This window comes from Phyllobates terribilis, unplaced genomic scaffold, assembly GCF_046119375.1.
Source record: "Phyllobates terribilis strain yellow unplaced genomic scaffold, ASM4611937v1 Scaffold_3__8_contigs__length_932513732, whole genome shotgun sequence".
Classification (NCBI taxonomy): domain Eukaryota; kingdom Metazoa; phylum Chordata; class Amphibia; order Anura; family Dendrobatidae; genus Phyllobates; species Phyllobates terribilis.
The window spans coordinates 733709182-733727386 of NW_027362763.1; the positions used below are offsets into that span (position 1 = coordinate 733709182).

Here is an 18205-nt window from a genome sequence, read left to right on the forward strand (position 1 = left end):
AGAGGGAGGTAGTCGCTGGGTCCTAAAGACAACCTCCTATCTAGGAAGCTGTCTGCATTGCCAAACGTGGATATCTCCTGCAAACCATTGCAGGGCGACTGTCTGTCACCTCTGACACACCCATGACAATCTTTATGTTGTGTTTAATATCCCTGCATTGTGGTATTTCCCTTTTCTGTGCCATGGTTATTCTACTGTGATATCACTGTGTGCAATAATGCTTTCCTTTACCTGCACATTGGTTACCATCACTGTACTGTGCCTTTTCTTTATCCCTGGACAGTGACATCACTGGAGTTTATTTTCCTTGTACTGTGATATCACCATGTGCTTAATTCACATTGTGTGATTTTATTAGGTTTGTTATCACTGCGGTAAGATACAACTGTGTATATAATACATGTTCTCTAGCTAAAGTATTTCTATTAGCTAAAACTTAATTTTCCAGGGTGGGTTAATTCCATAAATATTTTTTACAGTTAACATTCCATAGAGAAAAATACACACATAGGTATTTTACACGCACAATAATCACGTCTCCTTATTCTGAAGAAAACAGCTCTCATGCCAGGCATTGTTCTCCACCAGAGGGTAAGTGTTAGAATAGATGTATTATGATAATCACATTTGATTGTTGTAATTGATTACCTACCATTTAATTGAAGTTGATGCTTAAGCACTTTCAAAATCAGAGATCAGTGCACAGATCCTGCAGGCACAATGCAATCTACTGCATGAGCCAGCAACATTTAATAAGATTTATGATCAAAACTGCCTTCCCTACTTGATTTTTAAGATTCCGGCAAGCTATAACATTTTATAACCTCTCCTTTCATTTTGTTTTATTTTTTTCCTTTGTCTTATAGCCTTCTCAAGATATTATTTGCCCATTTGTAACATTTTATGGCACTTTTAATAGTTTCTTTATACCCCTCATAATCCAAAATAACAAAGATATAAAATTGCAGATATCTATAGGCAGATGTAGACTTAATATACAGTACTAATATATAATATAGTACTTATCTTTACTCAACACTATTTATGTCACTCAACATATTGTTGATTGATTGGATGATATAATTATTTTAATTTGTATCACACAATGACGAAAATAAAGATAAAAATATATATGCTTAATTAAAAATGCATTATATATAATGACTTTATTAACAGGATATAAACATATAGATATTTTATATATATATATACATATACAGGTGCATCTCACTAAATTAGAATATCATCAAAAAGTTAATTTATTTCAGTTCTTCAATACAAAAAGTGAAACTCATATATTATATAGAGTCATTACAAACAGAGTGATCTATTTCAAGTGTTTATTTCTGTTAATGTTGATGATTATGGCTTACAGCCAATGAAAACACAAAAGTCATTATCTCAGTAAATTAGAATACTTTATAACAACAGCTTGAAAAATGTTTTTAAAATCCAAAATGTTGGCCTACTGAAATGTATGTTCAGTAAATGCACTCAATGCTTGGTCAGGGCTCCTTTTGCATTAATTACTACATCAATACGGCGTGGCATGGAGGTGATCAGCCTGTGGCACTACTGAGGTGTTATGGAAGCCCAGGTTGCTTTGATAGCAGCCTTCACCATTGTTGGGTCTGGTGTCTCTCATCTTCCTCTTGACAATACCCCTTAGATTCTCTATGGGGTTAAGGTCAGGTGAGTTTGCTGGCCAATCAAGCACAGTGACACTGTTGTTTTTAAACCAGGTATTGGTACTTTTGGCAGTGTGGACAGGTGCCAAGTCCTGCTGGACAATGAAATTTCCATCTCCAAAAAGCTTGTCAGCAGAGGGAAGCATGAAGTGCTCTAAAGTTTCCTGGTAGACGGCTGCGCTGACTTTGTTCTTGATAAAACACAGTGGACCTACACCAGCAGATGACATGGCTCCCCAAACCATCACTGATCTGATTGTGGAAACTTCACACTAGACCGCAAGCAGCTTGGATTGTGGCCTCTCCACTCTTCCTCCAGACTCGGGGACCTGGATTTCCAAATGAAAATTGGAACTCTGAGACCTTGTGGAGTGTGTCAATGACTGCCTTCTGCACATCTGTCAAGTCAGCAGTCTTCCCCATGATTTTGGAGCCTACTGAAACAGACTAAGGGACCTTTTTTAAATGCTTAGGAAGCCTTTGCAGGTGTTTTTTGTTAATTATTTTAATTTACTGAGATAAAGAGTTTTGTGTTTTCATTGGCTGTAAGCCATAATCATCAACATTAACAGAAATAAACACTTGAAATAGATCACTCTGTTTGTAATGACTCAATATAATATATAATAAAGTATATATGAGTTTCACTTTTTGTATTGAAGAACTGAAATAAAATAGCTTTTTGATGATATTCTAATTTAGTAAGATGCACCTGTACATATAGATAATATATCTCCGATCCCTGCTTCCCCAAATGAGAGCATTTAATATATATCATAAATATATACAGTTGAAACCAGAAGTTTACATACACTATATAAAAAGACACATATGCATGTTTTTCTCAATATCTGACATGAAATCAGAATAAACCATTCCCGTTTTAGGTCAATTAGGATTACCATAATTTTTAATATTTACCTGTAGATGTATTTTAATGCACACCTGAAACACATTGCTTCTTTGTGTAGCATAATGGGGAAGTCTAAAGAAATCAGCCAAGATATCAGGAAGAAAATTGTGGACTTGCACACATCTGGCTCATCCTTGGGTACAATTTCAAGATACCTGAAGGTGCCTCGTTCATCTGTACAAACAATTATACACAAGATATCTTGGCTGATTTCTTTAGACTTTCCCATGATGCTACACAAAGAAGCAGTGTGTTTCAGATGGGCATTAAAATACATCTACAGGTGTGTCTCTAATTGACTCAGATGTTGCCAAAAAGTCTATCAGAAGCTTCCAAACACATGACCTCATCATATTGGGAGTCCAGAATTGTTAAAGGCATAGTAATCTTAGTGTATGTAAACTTTTGACTTTGCAGTAAGTTATAAAAATGCATTAAAACATTCTCTCTCTCTCATTATTCTGGCATTTGGCAAATATTAAAAATTATGGTAATCCTAATTGACCTAAAACGAGAAAGGTTTTTTCTGGTTTCATGTCAGATATTGAGAAAAACATGCATATGTGTCTTTTTATATAGTGTATGTAAACTTCTGGTTTCAACTGTATATATAATGTTCTCATTTAGAGAAGCAGGATTTGGAGAGGAGATGCAGGTATTTAATGAACACAAAATATCCTTGTGCTAAGCATGACCCCTAATATCTACTACTAGGCATAATACAGAGTATGAGTTTTGTCTAGTATGTTTCTTAAAAAAACATTCTTTTAATTAAAAATCTTAGTTTTTCAGTATTATGTTGCTGAAACTTAATTTTTAACAATTTTTGAACTCTTAATAAACGATAGAACAGATCGCAAAAATCTGAAATTGGACCATCTAACCAATGTTGCCTGAAGTAGGAGGACATTTAAAGACATACAAGACTTAGTCAACCTATATTATGTTGTCCTAAAAGGGTTTATCCACACCAAAGTTATTAATGCATACTTCCAAGAAATTCTATAAATTTGTGACAGATGGAGATCCCATTTCTGAGACCAAAAAAAAAAATTGAGGCTCCCGGAATCCAAATCCGCTAGATAAATTGGCCATTAATGTTTGCAATTTTAATTTAATTTTTTGCTATTTCTAACTGCTTGATCCAGTTTCTGTAGACTCATGTGATATCTACATGCTGACAAGAATATAAAAAGGAATAAAGGAAAAGAATAAAAAAGTTGACTAACCTAACCCACCTGAGCTTGGCTCACATGGATCAATGTCCTCATCATCTTCACTTGGACATTCAGCAGAGGCAACCAAGAGGTCATCCGAACTCTGCAAGAGAATAAGATTTCTGTGAGAACTGCCGTATTATATTCTGCATAACAATATGATGTCTGGATTCACGAGATTCCTGTAATACATGGAGCATAAAAAAAAACATCTGCAGACTCTAAAAAATAAAAGAAATCATTATGGAATTAGAGTTGATATTTAAGACAAAAAAATAATTAGCTCTTTATGAACACATACTTTATTCATGGTTATCACAATGTAGCCTTTGGGGAAAACACCAGTAAGTTACTATTTATTATAGGAAGAGAATGTGGAAGAAGATGAGCCTGTGGGGTTGGGCTTTACACGTGTAATAAACTTTGCAAAATGTGATTTTATATATATATATATATATATATATATATATATATAAAATCACATTTTGCAAAGTTTATATATATATATATATATATATATATATATCCTCTCTTGCTGACAACTTATCCTCTCTTGCTGACAACTTTATCTTCCAAAAGGTAGGGGAGAAAACAAGGGGATCTGCTACTTTGGATCTAATTCTTATAAACAGGGAGGAAATGGTTGAGGAGGTAAAGGTGGCTGGGACCCTAGGAGGCAGCGATCATGCTATTATAGAATTTTGGATAACTAGAGGAGGAAGACATGTGAAGACTCAAACTTCAAGGTTAGATTTTAGAAAGGCAGATTTTAAGAGACTCAGAAAGAGAATAGGAGGGATCCAATGGCTGGATGTCCTTAAGGACAAAAATGTCCAGGAAGGATGGGAAATTTTTAAAAATGAGATTCTCAAAGCACAATCGTTAACAATCCCGAAAAGTAGGAAAAATGGGAAGCATTTAAGGAAACCAGGATGGATGAACACAGAACTTAAACACATGCTAAAAAGAAAGAAGGAAATGTTTATTAAATGGAAAGAGGGAGGCATATCTAAAGAAGATTATAATGCAGTCTGCAGATCCTGTAGGGCACGTATCAGGTTAGCTAAAGCTGACAATGAATTAAGGCTTGCAAGAGATGTCAAAAGCAATAAAAAAGGATTTTGGGGGTATGTCAAAAGTAAAAGAAAAGTCAAAGATGCTATAGGATTTTTACAGGATGAAAATGGAGAAATGGTAAGAGAGGATGTTGAGAAGGCCGAACTTTTTAATTCCTATTTTGCATCTGTTTTCTCTCAGAAAGAAAATGTAACATCAACTGATCTTCACTGTCCTTTTAAAGGAATAGAGGAATCCAAGTTATCAGTAAACAGAGAGATTGTGAGGGAATATTTAGCTAACATAAATGAGTTCAAGTCTCCAGGTCCAGATGAATTACACCCCAGAGTACTGAAGGAGATTGTAGAAGAAATTTTAGAACCACTCTCCATAATCTTTGAAAATTCTTGGAGAACAGGAGAAGTCCCAGAAGACTGGAGAAGAGCAAATGTTGTTCCTATCTTCAAAAAGGGGAAGAAGGTGGACCCAGGGAACTATAGGCCGGTGAGTCTGACTTCTATACCAGGAAAGATCTTTGAACAAATTATTAAACAACATGTATGTAAGTACATGGATAAGAATGAAGTGATTAACCAGAGTCAGCATGGGTTTGTAACTAACAAGTCATGTCAGACTAACTTAATTTCCTTCTATGACAGAATCACTGACTGGGTGGATCAGGGAAATGCTGTAGATATAGTATATCTTGACTTCAGCAAAGCATTTGACAAAGTATCTCACATCATCCTTATTGAAAAAATGACCAAGTATGCAATGGACCAGGCAACTGTTAGGTGGATTCATAACTGGCTTAGTGATCGGACTCAAAGGGTGGTTGTAAATGGCTTCACATCCAGCTGGATGAATGTCTCAAGTGGGGTACCACAGGGCTCCGTCCTGGGACCTGTATTGTTCAACATCTTTATCAATGATTTAGATGAAGGAATTGAGGGTAAACTGATTAAATTTGCTGATGACACAAAGCTAGGAGGGATAGCTAATACTAGAGAAGAGAGAGAGAGGATTCAAAAAGACCTAAATAAACTGGAGCAGTGGGCAGCAACCAACAGAATGGTTTTTAACAGGGAAAAATGCAAAGTACTACATCTGGGAAATAAAAATGAAAAAAGCATATACAGAATGGGAGGAATAGAGCTAAGCAACAGTACATGTGAAAAAGACTTAGGTATACTAATAGATCATAGACTGAACATGAGTCAACAGTGTGATGCAGCAGCAAAAAAGGCAAATACAATTCTGGGATGTATTAACAGAAGCATACAGTCTAGATCACGTGAAGTCATTATCGGTCTTTACTCCTCTTTGGTCAGACCTCATCTGGAATACTGTGTACAGTTTTGGGCACCACATTTTAAAAAAGACATAGACAAACTGGAGCAAGTTCAGAGAAGAGCGACCAGAATGGTGACTGGTCTGCAAACCATGTCCTATGAGGAACGGTTGCAGGATTTGGGAATGTTTAGCTTGCAAAAAAGAAGACTGAGAGGAGACTTAATAGCTGTCTACAAATATGTCAAGGGCTGTCACATTGTAGAAGGATCATCTTTATTCTCATTTGCACAAGGAAAGACTAGAAGCAATGGGATGAAACTAAATGGGAGGAGACACAGATTAGATATTAGAAAAAACTTTTTGACAGTTAGGGTGATTAATGAGTGGAACAGGCTGCCACGAGAGGTGGTGAGTTCCCCTTCAATGGACGTCTTCAAACAGAGGCTGGACAGACATCTGTCTGAGATGATCTAGTGAATCCTGCTTTGAGCAGGGGGTTGGACCAGATGACCCAGGAGGTCCCTTCCAACTCTACCATTCTATGATTCTATATATATATATATACAGTACAGACAAAAAGTTTGGACACACCTTCTCATTTAAAGATTTTTCTGGATTTTCTTGACTATGGAAATTGTACATTCACACTGAAGGCATCAAAACTATGAATTAACACATGTGGAATTATATACTTAACAAAAAAAGTGTGAAACAACTGAAAATATGTCTTATATTCTAGGTTCTTCAAAGTAGCCACCTTTTGCTTTGATGACTGCTTTGCACACTCTTGGCATTCTCTTGATGAACTTCAAGAGGTAGTCACTGGAAATGGTCTTCCAACAATCTTGAAGGAGTTCCCAGAGATGCTTAGCACTTGTTGGCCCTTTTGCCTTCACTCTGTGGTCCAGGTCACCCCAAACCATCTCAATTGGGTTCAGGTCTGGTGACTGTGGAGGCCAGGTCATCTGGCGTAGCACCCCATCACTCTCCTTCTTGGTCAAATAGCCCTTACACAGCCTGGGGGTGTGTTTGGGGTCATTGTCCTGTTGAAAAATAAATGATGGTCCAACTAAACGCAAACCGGATGGAATAGCATGCCGCTGCACGATGCAGGCATGTAGAGTCCATCCGTTCACCTTTTCTGCGTCGCACAAAGACACGTTGGTTGGAACCAAAGATCTCAAATTTGGACTCATCAGACCAAAGCACAGATTTCCACTGGTCTAATGTCCATTCCTTGTGTTCTTTAGCCCAAACAAGTCTCTTCTGCTTGTTGCCTGTCCTTAGCAGTGGTTTCCTAGCAGCTATTTTACCATGAAGGCCTGCTGCACAAAGTCCCCTCTTAACAGTTGTTGAAGAGATGTGTCTGCTGCTAGAACTCTGTGTGGCATTGACCTGGTCTCTAATCTGAGCTGCTGTTAACCTGCGATTTCTGAGGCTGGTGACTCGGATAAACTTATCCTCAGACGCAGAGGTGACTCTTGGTCTTCCATTCCTGGGGCAGTCGTCATGTGAGCCAGTTTCTTTTTGCGCTTGATGGTTTTTGCAACTGCACTTGGGGACACTTTCAAAGTTTGCCCAATTTTTCGGACTGACTGACCTTCCTTTCTTAAAGTAATGATGGCCACTCGTTTTTTTTCACTTAGCTGCTTTTTTCTTTCCATAATACAAATTCTAACAGTCTATTCAGTAGGACTATCAGCTGTGTATCCACCAGACTTCTGCACAACATAACTGATGGTCCCAACCCCATTTATATGGCAAGAAATCCCACTTATTAAACCTGACAGGGCATACCTGTTAAGTGAAAACCATTTCCGGTGACTACCTCTTGAAGCTCATCAAGAGAATGCCAAGAATGTGCAAAGCAGTCATCAAAGCAAAAGGTGGCTACTTTGAAGAACCTAGAATATAAGATATATTTTCAGTTGTTTCACACTTTTTTGTTAAGTATATAATTCCACATGTGTTAATTCATAGTTTTGATGCCTTCAGTGTGAATGTACAATTTTCATAGTCATGAAAATACGGAAAAATCTTTAAATGAGAAGGTGTGTCCAAACTTTTGGTCTGTACTGTATATATATATATATATATATATATATATATATAGTGCCATTGTGCACTGCAGTGGAATAAAGGTAAGCAAAAAAAAGGTAGTCAACCTGGTTTCTACTATTTTCCAATAAATTTATTTTTATATCATCATATGGCTTGTCTAACTATGCTGAAGAAAATTCTTTGTAATACCATATATCTTGTATTCACATTAGTGTGCACCATTGAGATATTAATTATTCAAACAAGGGAAGGTGAAAAAGAGGAAAAAAAATAGTGATTTTTTTTTAACTTGTGATTCGCCGGCCCCTAGAGGAAACTGATAATATCGGCGAAACACACGTCTTTAAAATAAAAGGACAATAATTAATTTTAGATATGATAATAAAGGTTACATTTTATTCACATTTTTTTCGTTCTTTTCCCTTCCCTCTGTTTGAATAACTATGCAAAAAGTACATAATATCACACATTTAACTCAGTAACACATAACTAGACTTGGGACTTTGAGGTGAGATCACATTGTAGTATGGTAGCATCACCCGGTGGCAGCATGCCATATGCCATATTCCAATAGTGGATGAATCACCTGCCTGTCTATTTGGGTTTTCTCACATGAAATTTCACAGACTGCTCTTAGAGGTGAGTTGAATTTTATGGCACCACTTAATGTCTCATGCATAGTTTGACATTAGAGCTTTGTACAGTCATTGAGTTATACAGAGCCACACTATGGTGCCGATAAATGTTTATGTTGTCCTTATGTACCTTCATGTTCTTCTAACTTTATGCTGAGACTTTAGATTTCAGATATCATAGTTATCGAGCCATGATATATTAAATGCCGTATTACAGAGCTATTTTTTCTTAGTAGCATTGTATTTAGTGATGAACATGTCTGCAATATTGCTCAGTCAGTGTCCATGTCTATGTAGTACAGAGCCACAGGTACTGTGTGTCTCCTTTCAGTCTCAGCACACATGGCTCTCTTTATGTATCAGGTCTAAACCAATCACAAAAAAAAACATTTAGGCCAGATTTTAGTACCATCATATGCTCTGTACACAGTCATCTTCTGTGAGAGGACAAGCCCTCTAGAAACCATTTTGGGTCATTGTCTCAACTTCATGTTTTCTTACTTTTAGCAGTGCAACTTGAAGATCCTTGTCCCCAATGAAAATTCTGTGGTAGCACCATGTAAATACCTTAGATAGCTGTCGGATGAATGCTCCTTTAGCTAACAGTTATTCCCTGTGTCCCCACATATACATGCTTGCTCTGAGCGTGCATGTATTTTCAATGGAGAGTTTGGAGGAAGTCATTGCTCAACATCTCTGGAGCTTGCTTATGTTCCAAGTGAGCAAAAGGATTTTCAATTCCTTTTAGCCCAACATCATTTTGGGCTAAAGTTGGGAAGACCCCTATATTCTTTAGATGGTCATTCAATCCTGCTGAGTTCATCCAAAATTTATGTATTGTGTACTGGAGGCTAAAGTACAAGAACTTCATAACTAATATTATAGTCATTGTAAGAATGCGTCAGGAAAAGTGGTTGACAGCGTGTATGTGTCACCGAGGTGGCAGACCTTGGTGATATAAATCCTGGGAAGTCTGTACAAGTAACACTAGGCTACTGAGTAGTTTGATTAAGTGGATTTGGGGTCAGGGACTTTGGAGCGACCAAGAGAGCTTGAGTGGGAAAGATCGCTCCCATACTCCAGTCCGGGTTTTACAAGCTGAATGAAAGGCAACTAAGGCAGCTCAGAGGGTGAGTTGTGCTGGAGCTGAACAGAGGTGTGTTTGTTAGTGAAAGTGTTTAAAACTGCTTTAGCTGCTACTGCCTGGAACTTGGTAAGATCGCCACATCTACTTTGTTGTACTGTGCTGAAAAAAAGACTGTTTATTTTATTCATTTGTGCTGAAGAAAGGCTGCTTTCATTTTGGAGCCATAAAGTTTATGAAGGACAATAAACTTTGTTTTGTTTTGACATTGAAACCCTGTGCATATACAAGTGACTACCAGAAAGCTGAACACCATTAATGAAAAAACATTAATGACTTCCATCGTCTCTTAGGGTCAATCAAACAACACTCAGAATTGCAATTAGGATTTGAGAATGAAAAGAGTGTAAAAGAACCTGCAGATTAGTTTTTTTTATGACTATAATAGTCGATATGGTACAGGAAGAAACCAGTTACGTCCATCAAAAAAGCTTTGCATCATCATGTCAGTATCACCTTCACCACACAGTTCAAATATATTTATGCAGATTTGCACAGGCATCAAATGCGTGAAATCTAAGTTCCTCAAACCTGATTCTGGTCTCTTCAGGCTAATGTCACATCCACTTTAATTAGTGCAAAAAAAAGGGAATAATTTGCTAGTTATACATGCTAGATTTAATATACCATGGTAACATTGTAGCATTTTGTTTCTTTTGATGGTTGACACGTCTGGAGTGACATAATTTTACATAAAACAAAAAAAAATTTTTTTGTTTTACCTGTTAAAATAATTTCCGATTTTCTATCACAGCTCTGAAAAATTACAAATAGACCTCACTTTTGAAAACAAGTCATCATGCCGATGATAATATAGCCAGCGGGTTTCTATTACAAATGCAATTTCTTATCCTTTTTTATCTCATCAACAGTGTCTCAATGAAATATACAGTACAGTTGTGCAATCTGCACCTCCGACGTTCTAGTATAAATATTTAAGCCTTCCATTAGGTTTTCATGGGCTTCATCAATGAGGAATACATTCGCCGGTAGCTCGCTACCTTGGAGCATATTTTATATAATGATACGCCGTTACTACATTGTCTTTACAGCATCTAATTAAGAAAGTAACTTGAAGATAATAAGTCGTGGGCAATCACAACAGTATTTGCGTACTCTGAAGATGAAACACACAGAGGTGAGTTCAGTGTATAAATATCTACTTTTATGTAATGAGTGCTCCATTACCGAAATATAGGTCAATTCTACGCTATACCAATAACTACAATGATAATGTGATAATACGTGTACAAAAATGGAATCGACTCTGAATTTAATACTTAGGTGGCAAATAAAGACGAGTATAATATTACAACATAATTTTTGGAGAGTGATGAGGAGTTAATAGTGAGTAGTCTGCTATTCTTATATATTTCAACAGTTGACAGTTTCCCTCACTATTTGTCAGCTCATAATCCTAAAACAACCTTAAACCGTTCTGTTTCGTTTTTTTGACCAAAGATGAGCTTACGGGATGGAGTTGCTAAAAGAGGTGGGACTTACTGATTTTTGTGTCCTATTGCAGTCATCATATTATATAGCACTGTGCACTTACAATTGCTCATTTTGCCTTTCTATTCAGTTAATTCTTCTCTTTTCCATTAGGTTTACAACATCACATGATTAAAAACTGACTACCAGAATCCTTCTAAGCTCTAAGTCTCTTTTCCCTGTATGAGACATCACCCTATTGAACTCCTGACCTAACAGTTCTGCTCCTCCTCCCTGCCAGAGACTTTGCAGAGAGGTAGAATTGTAGTTCTAATGATGACTCATGCAGGGAAAAGTGACTTCCTGTTTCTATATAGAGCCTAGAAGGATCCAGCTCGTCTGTTTTTAATCACATGATTTCATAAGCCTAATGGAAAAGAGGAGAATTAACTTGGTAGAAAGGCAAAATGAGCAATTGTAAATACCCATTGCTATAAAATATGATGACTGTGATATAGTAAGAGGATAAAAAATGTTGATGGGCGTGCTTCTTTAATAAAATATAGAAAATATCTGTATTGCAGAGAACCACATTATAAGATAGGTTCCTTTTATCATTTTATATTTCTAAAGAACAACAATCTAGAGACTTAACATTTTTTTTTGCCATTGAAGGTTTCTAAAAATTTTAACGCCTGTTCAAAATCATCCACAGCAGGGATTAAAGTGTGTTTTTTCCCTAGAGACTTAAATTGATGGAGTAAGCAAGGATAGCGGCTTGATCTGCCATACAGTAATACTAGGAAAACTGTTAAGGCAAATGAGTTTGTTGAAATTATAGATGTCACTCAGCCTGCAGCCACCGAGCATTATAAATCATGTGCCTATTGTACCTTTGAAAGTACAGACATCTGTAATGCATATGGAATATTTTTCTTTTGTCAAGTCGTAAATTATTCTTTTTTTATATGTGATATATCAAGCCCTTGCAGTCAAATATTTCTGCTTTGGTAGTTATGTAAATATATGATTATTATTATTATTATACTTTGTTGTATCTAATCTCGTTTAAAGAGCTTTTAGAGACTTAAAAATTGGTAGCTTTTTCTTTTGTTGATTAGCTATGGTCCCAGGGGACTTCTTCACCTATCTAATGTTTATAGCCTATAAACCATTCAGACACTTTGGAGAAAAGTCTTTTGATTATATACCGAGTAGGGAAGAGAAGAATCAGGTAAGAGAATAATCCTTTTGCTCTTCTGGGAGATAATCTGGTGCCGGAGATTTCTATACTTTAAAGGAATAGGTCATCAATACCTGATCAGTGGGGGTGCAACACTTTGCACACCCGCCAGTTAATTGTTGCCGGTGCTGATTGGATATGATCAGTTGTATAGCTGTACAACTGGAAAGTGGCCACAGCCAGGTACTGCACAACTCCCTCTATTTGGCGGAATATGTGGATCTGCAGTACCCCACTTTGGCCACTATGCAGTTGATGGAGCTATGCAGTTTTGATCACAATCAGCACCCCCAACAGCTGATCAGCCTAGGGGCCTGGCTTCTCACACTCACCAATCTGACATTGCTGACCAATCCTAAGGATAGGAGATCAATATTAATCTACCAGATAACTCCTTTAAGCTGTAGACTTCTCCGGCAACAGATAATCCCCAAAAAGAGTAAAAGGATCATGCTCTTAACTTACTCGATCCTTCTCTTCCCTATACTTTTTATAATCAAAATCTATTTTTCTCAAGTGTAAGGTTTAGAATTAGGCCATTAGATAGATGAAGACCCCTGGGACGTGACAATCAAATATTAAAGTACCAGACAACCCTTTTAAAGACGTGGAAAGTTTAAAGTGGATCTGTCACCAGATTTCACAAACAAATAACATAGATTATGAAATAGATCTCTCAGACCTGATGAGGCTGGCATCCTTACTATGCAAATCCAGGTCAAGTCGTGGTCATGTATAATCCAACTAGAGATGTCAATTTTATTCAGAATAGGTCTATACAGCCATATCTACATGGATCTTTCAATGTAAGCACGCCAGTTTCATCAGGTCTAAGATATATAATTCTGTATGCAGTTGGTAATGTGAAATTTGGTGATAGATTCCCTTTAAGTACCACTATCACAGTACCGTTGCACCTCTTGATAAAGACAGGTGAAACGCGTGTCGAGGCGAGCTCCTCACACACCCCCCCTGTTTCTGCAATGCTCTTGGAGGTAGAGGCCCTTCCTTACACCTTCGGTGAGCATTTGAGTCATGAGTGGTTAATAGGGTACTGTCATTTAACCTATTATGGCCCTCAGGACCTTCATATCTGGATATACCTAATACGCCGAGTGCTTTCTTCTCTTGTTTACTGTCACCATATGATTTTTACTTGGGTCCTCTGTTTCTCTGCAGCATTGCAGTGTTTGGCACATTGTACCTTGAGACCTTTTGTATTTATTGTGACTTATTACCTGATGAATGTCTCATTACTTTTGTATGAATAAAATTGTTTGATGCAAGCATACTCATGTTGTTCTCTTGTTTTACTATGTTCTGATGAGTAGGCATTGTTGCAGGCCATGGTCTAGTCACATTTGACTTGTATCTTGGCCTGGTCATTAATATGTTGAGGTCCGCTGTTTGGTCATTATCACGGTACCGTTGCAGGATCTCTTGGGGAAAGGGGCCCCTTATCTATCCCTCATGCTAGGGGGCACCCTAGTCTATCCATGTCCCCCAGTATACCCCAGAAGGTGAAGATGCCAGGGTCACGTGCTTTGCTATGCTCCTGACTTACTCTTATCTGTTCCCTGCCTCACCCAGGAAGATATGGGGCCAAAGTGTATAGGATTACACTAACCAGACAGACAGGGATAATAGAAAACTGCAATAATACAAAATACACTCACCAAACAACACAGTGGAACACAGGGGAGGGTAAGGTAGGGGAACCAAATAGGAGAGGATGAGGATGAACATGCAAACAAACTCCACGCAGAAATCTCCAGAACAACTCTCCAAACTCCAAACACAATCCAACCTGACGGAACTGGAGAGGATCGGCAAGGAAGAATGACAGAGGATCCCCAAATCCAGGTGTGAAAAACTTGTTGCATCATTCCCAAGAAGATTCAAGGCTGTACTTTCTCAAAAGGGTTCTTCTACTCAATACTGAGCAAAGAATCTGAATACTTATAATCATGTGATATTTCAGTTTTTCTTTTTTAATAAATTTGCAAAAATTTCTACATTTGTTTTTTTTCAGTCAAGATGGGGTGCAGAGTGTACTTTAATGTGAAAAAAAATGAACTTTTTAGAATTTACCAAATGGCTGCAATGAAACAAAGAGTGAAAAATTTGAAGGGGACTGAATACTTTCCGTACCCACTGTATATAACAGAGGGGAGTGTCCAACACAGAACAGCTGAGGATGGAGCACTCCAGGTGATCAACTGAACTTATTAACCCTACCAATGCCAGAGCAAACAAAACCTTGACTGTTTAGTATGATGGTGAAGCAGTTCTAACCAGTCCAGGAGTCTGGGTAACCAGACGCCGCAATCTTCTGGCCCTTCTCTGTCGCATTATCTCTATGACAACAACTTTATAAGCATGAGATCATCATGAAATACTCTTCTTAAAAAAAGAAGCTTGTCTACAACTCATGTAGGTCTTTGGAGTTTTCATTTTTTTTTTTACATTTTCGCAATGCTATTTAAGAACCCACTAAACAGCCTAGAAAGCAGCCAAATTCTAATCCGCATTGCCAATCTAACATTTCCCTGTGTGTATTTTTTTCTTTGCTGATATAAATTCTGAGTAAGAAATCAATATTCAGTAAGTTTCACATATTAAATGTGCCAATATACCCACATGCTGATGCTGCAAGCACAGAGCTCTTTGCTAATAAACATTAATTGTGTGAACTGAATCAGCTCATGTAGCTCAGCTGCCAAATTCATACACTTGTAGCTTGTTCAAACCAAGCACAGTCTGTTATTAGTGCCTCTATTATCTACTTAGTACTAACAAGTCTTCTACGTAGTCCAGATGAGGGTCGCTTTTAAAATATCATTTTAGTATTGTTTAATTTCTCCATAAAATAAAAAAAAATCATTAAAATTAAAATACAATTTTTAAGAGGTTTTTGAGGACCTTCATATAAATGATCTATCCTGGTTGATCAATATCAGATCAGTGAAGGTTTGACTCCCCACCGAGCACCATATATTTGTAGTGGCTGTGCCTGGTTCTGCAACTTGAGCAGCGAACTGCAGGACCAGGCACAGCAACTATCAGCAACCACCCTGTCACGAATGTTGGAGCATACCCAGGGTTGCCAACCATCCATAAAATCTAGGATCGTCTATAAAAATTGCACAATTTTTTTGCCCTGTCCTCAAAATTTTTTTAAGGTGTCTGTGATTTTTTTGAAGCTGATCAAACTTTTACTGATTATTTTGACTGTAATTATCATCATTTTACAGTTTACTGTTAAGGCAGCTGATGTCTTAATATCAGAATTATGGGATGTAGATGTATATAATTTATAATTATAATGATTTGTTATGGTTTTCCAATGTGTCCATAAATATTGTCTGTCCGAGAGTTTTTGGTAAGCTGTCCAGAAAAAAATGAAAAGTCAAGTTGGCAACCCTGAGCATGCCACAACTCATTTTGTCATAAAGTCTTTATTATTCTGTAAGAAAAATAATCCCTATGCCTTTAATGGAGATGGGACAGAATGGATTTATTGCAGTCCACTGCATTCATGGGAGTGTGCTTGAGCGTTTAACGCCTTTCTAGACAATAAGATTGTTTTTTTTTCATTACTTTTAATTAAAATAAGATTTTCTATGTTTCAGAATAGAATTCTCAACTGTCTCCTCCATTTTTGTTCCTTGTCTTTTACACTCCTGGCAATACCGTCAATACGACCTAGTTTTAAAGTCAGAAAATAGGCCATCAGCATCTAATTTAAGGGAGATTCAAATAGCTTTTCAAGTATGGGATGTAATTTAACAATGTTTTACATATTTTTTTGTATCTCATGTGAATAATACGAGACACAGAACAGGCTTTCAATGTTGAGCGTGTAAAGACTTTTAGGGCTAATGCAAACGTTAATACTCAAAGGGTCAGCATGTCTGTTGTGAACTACATAATTTGTACAAAGCTATGTATTTTTATAGTCCAACATACAGATGTGTCCACCCTTAACTTGTCTTGATTTGTGTTAAGTTACAGAATTTTTCATGATGCCAATTCAATTAAATCTTGTGCCAACAAGTAAGAAAATGTTTGAATTGATCTATACATTTTTTAACACGTGAGCCTACGTGTGAAAGACTGATGACATCCATTAGAGACATACTACATTTCAAATAGGAGGTATTTGCTAATATTATTATCATTAGACTTACTACATATTGGGATAGGATCTTGGAGATGGGATTACCCCTTTAAGCCATACTAACTGAATCTTCTTCAGGTGCTATAACTGAAGCGCCATGTTTTCTACGTTGACTTGCCAGGCCGATTGGAAAATTACGAATTCGCTGGAAAGCTGGTGTTCACCGATGAGGCTACTTTTCACCCCAGTGGGAAGATCAATCGCCACAATGTTAGAATTTGGAGCTCAGAAAAACCAGGTGCACATATCGAGCACATGAGGGATTCACCCAAAGTGAATGTGTTCTGTGCAATGAGAAGGCATAAATTCAATGGTCCTTTCTTATACAGTCACTGGCCATTCAGAAGTGGACATGTTAAAGGAATGGTTAATGCCACAGATAGAGGAAGATCTGCCAAATTTAGTCTATCAACAGGATAGGTGCACCACCATATTTATATTTGGATGTTTGTAGATACCAGAACGAACTTCTACTGAAACAATGAATTTCTCGCGCTGGATACAACGATTCACCGATGTTGACCTGGTCTTCATGATCACCAAATCTAAGACCCTGGACTTCTTACTGCGGGGCTTCATCAAGCACTCAGTGGAACGGTCCTCCTAGCCACAGGATCTGACTGATCCAAGACATGTCGCTGAAACAGTGGAGTCCATATCTCATATTTGAGCTTAATTTCCACTGTTAGGTCTGCACCCCCAGCTTCAACCCTGTGTGCTGCGAACACTTATTGTCAACTACTAACATGAAAAATAACTACTGGAATGGTGTCAAGAAACAGGTGCTAAAATAACCCTTTTGTTTGTGGTGTGTAATGACAAACAGGTATGACTCACAATAATCTAAATTGACTATAATTGGCAATTGACTGGCTACAATTGCTGATTTGGAATGAAAAAAGTGCAAATTAGTAAAATTAACATAAGTCCACAAAAGCAAAACCTTACACCATTACACAACAATGAGCAATTCTGTTGACAATGAGCAAACACAACCTTACAAGAAAGACTATATTTAGCTAAACATGCCAAGGGTGTACCATAGACTTTATGATACAGTAATGAACTGGCAGAATGTGTAATTAATGTACCTTTCAATTTTCCTTGTTCTGCTTCATTCAAGTGTTACATTAACATAATTAGAAAATATAGAAAAATATGAAGGAGTGAAATTAAAATCATGCACTGTCAACAAAAATGAAGAGAAACACTTTAGTAACTATGACCCATCAGTGTAATGAAATGTGTCAACCTTCATGAACAAACATCCAGATGAGTTAAAATCTTGGGATTAGGAGTATTTTTACAATTATTGTATGTATTAAATTATTATTTTATATGTTC

The 18205-nt window shown here is 37.1% G+C and overlaps 1 protein-coding gene across 20 annotated transcripts in view; it reads right to left on the reverse strand.

Annotated features, from left to right (window-relative positions):
- Nucleotides 1-18205, reverse strand: part of NRXN1 (neurexin 1) — a 1901072-nt gene that overhangs the window by 21410 nt on the left and 1861457 nt on the right. For 15 of the 20 annotated variants that reach the window (XM_073672110.1, XM_073672114.1, XM_073672112.1 and 12 more), the window contains one exon: nt 3831-3921. In XM_073672110.1, the coding sequence (XP_073528211.1) occupies nt 3831-3921 (91 nt within the window). The remainder of the gene's footprint in view (nt 1-3830; nt 3922-18205) is intronic. The other 5 variants (XM_073672115.1, XM_073672106.1, XM_073672119.1 and 2 more) reach the window with 1 other exon arrangement.